The sequence below is a fragment of the Lipomyces arxii genome (assembly GCF_038497795.1).
Source record: "Lipomyces arxii strain Phaff 12-163 unplaced genomic scaffold V1512scaffold_50, whole genome shotgun sequence".
In the NCBI taxonomy this organism is placed as follows: domain Eukaryota; kingdom Fungi; phylum Ascomycota; class Lipomycetes; order Lipomycetales; family Lipomycetaceae; genus Lipomyces; species Lipomyces arxii.
This window is the reverse complement of record NW_027117749.1, coordinates 1-2,105: the sequence shown is the minus strand read 5'-3', so window position 1 is coordinate 2,105 and position 2,105 is coordinate 1. Positions and strand designations below refer to the sequence as shown.

At 39.9% G+C, this 2,105-nt stretch overlaps 1 protein-coding gene across 1 annotated transcript; it reads right to left on the bottom strand.

Annotated features, from left to right (window-relative positions):
• On the bottom strand, positions 1 to 1,907 carry V1512DRAFT_213685 (uncharacterized protein; the record flags this gene model as incomplete). Its single annotated transcript, XM_066913608.1, has 3 exons — positions 1 to 1,473; positions 1,532 to 1,734; positions 1,781 to 1,907. The coding sequence occupies 3 exons, from the start codon at positions 1,905 to 1,907 to the stop codon at positions 1 to 3; spliced, it is 1,803 nt and encodes a 600-aa protein (XP_066768978.1).
• Positions 1,908 to 2,105: the final 198 nt, after the last annotated feature.

The following is a 2,105-nucleotide window of genomic DNA, read 5'->3' as shown; positions in this document are numbered from 1 at the left end:
CTAAAATTTGCAGTTCACTTTGCCCTTAACATCACTATTAAAAACAAACTCTGCTTTGATTTCGTTTCCACCATCAACAGCAAGAACTATGTCAAAATAGATTCTGTAAAGTGTCTTCCCATTTACCTCTGTCTTTTGAAATTGATCCCATCCAATAGCAGACAAGTCTGTCACAAGATCAGTGAGGTAAACCATTCCGGGATCTACCACATATTGAGGTAACTCTGTTGCATCACATGTATATAATTTATCCGTAAAAATTCGACTACTATTGTAACTAATCTCACGGAAAAATGGAATTGTGATACTGTCATGTATGGAAATTTCCTGACCCTTTTTAACCAAATGTCTTTGAGTATATTTGCATTTTTTCTTCCCGTTAATTTCTTCCACATAATCCATGCGATGACGACCCGGTATAAAATCTTCAACCGTTTCCATGCAATAATGCCTTCGTGCAACTCGAGACTTCAAAACGTCTTGGAAGATTCCGGTCACTACTGCTCCATTAACAATTGCCGCCACAGAATCCTTAGGTCTCAAAACAATGCCTCTATATCGCGGAGGAACTTTTTGCTGAATGCTGGCAAATAAAAAACCAGAATCACCGTAGCCTCCCACTACAAGAATTGCTGCCAAAAGCTTTTCTTTGTTTTGCACTTGCTTAATTTGAGCTTGTACCAAATCTACAACTTGATTGACACTGTTTTCAAAGGAGTGAAAGACATCCTGCGGTGTAAAAGTCATGTCGCCATCAAATAGACTTAATACCTCATGACTTGCCGCTACTCCAGTCTCAACTGTGAAATCAATATTCGGGTCGTTCTTAAAGTTATGCTTAATGTTTGGAAACTCCTTTCGGCATCGTCTTCTAATATTCGCAGCCATTTTGTTATCAATAATGTTCCTGCTTAAAAGCTGCTCCACTTTTGCTTCCACAAGATCATTAAAATCACGGTCAACTAAAACTGAGCCACATGCTGCTCCGGTACCGGTCGTAAATTCCTTAACCGAAAACGAGGATGGCGCCGAGTCTTCAACTTCATAAGCAATCAAGTCAACCGTACCGCCACCACAATCAACAACTAGAAAAACATCATTTGTCTCAAAATTGTAGACATCTCTTTTTGCGCAAAAAATGGCAGCAGCCTCAGGCTCGGCAATCAATGATAGTTTCGGGTTATCCATACTATCAACAAAGCCTGCGTTTACAGCGGCCTGTCTAGTAGCTGACTTGGCAGCGTCAGACCAGACAGCAGGAACTGTCAAAAAGTACCTCGCCTCACGTTGAAGTTTTTCAAACCTAGGTTCACCGAAAGTCCTGATAAGCTCCTTCTCCGTGACTTTACGAACCTCGGTCAAGAAATCGGAAGCAACATCTAAAGCAGTCTTATTAGGAGGTAATTCAATACTTCTTCGCAATTCTTTATGTATGGGGTCCCAATTCTCAAGTAGCAGTTTAAAGTGTTTTGCCTAATACATACATTATTACCAACAATTCAAAAAAAAAATTCTGTAAGAATTTACACACCTCAAACGGTCTTCGTTCAGACTCATCTTGCTTAAATCTTTTAGCAAGAGCTTCTGCAACGGCTGTGTCCATACCCCATCCAATTACCTTACCACCCGCATCGTACCACACAACTGAAGGAATCTTTTTGATGTTGCTGTTGTTTGCGCCTGGCCAATTTGTAATCACGGTCTCCATTGAATCTGCGTTAGTGACTAAAGAATCTGTTTATTGTCAGTAATCAATAAAATACTAATACAAATAACATACATGCGACACCAGTAGCCGTTGTACCGAAATCTATACCGATAACAAGTGAAGGTTCAATAACTTTAGTAGTATGAGCTTCAGCTATTTTCTTCTCATTCACAGAAGTCCTTGGTTGAGTTAATTTCATAGTGGGTTCGTGTGCGGGTGGTAATGGAGATTTAACAATATGCATTTTTGCCGGCTGATCGACCATACTGTTTTGCTGAGCTGTTCTTCTCCTCTCTTTCTTGTTGCTTTTAAGTATATTCCAGCCCATTCTTTCCAAATCTCATTAGCTTGAAAACAATGTTAGCGATCGTTGGAAAAAAAAAAGAAGCGAGGGAGC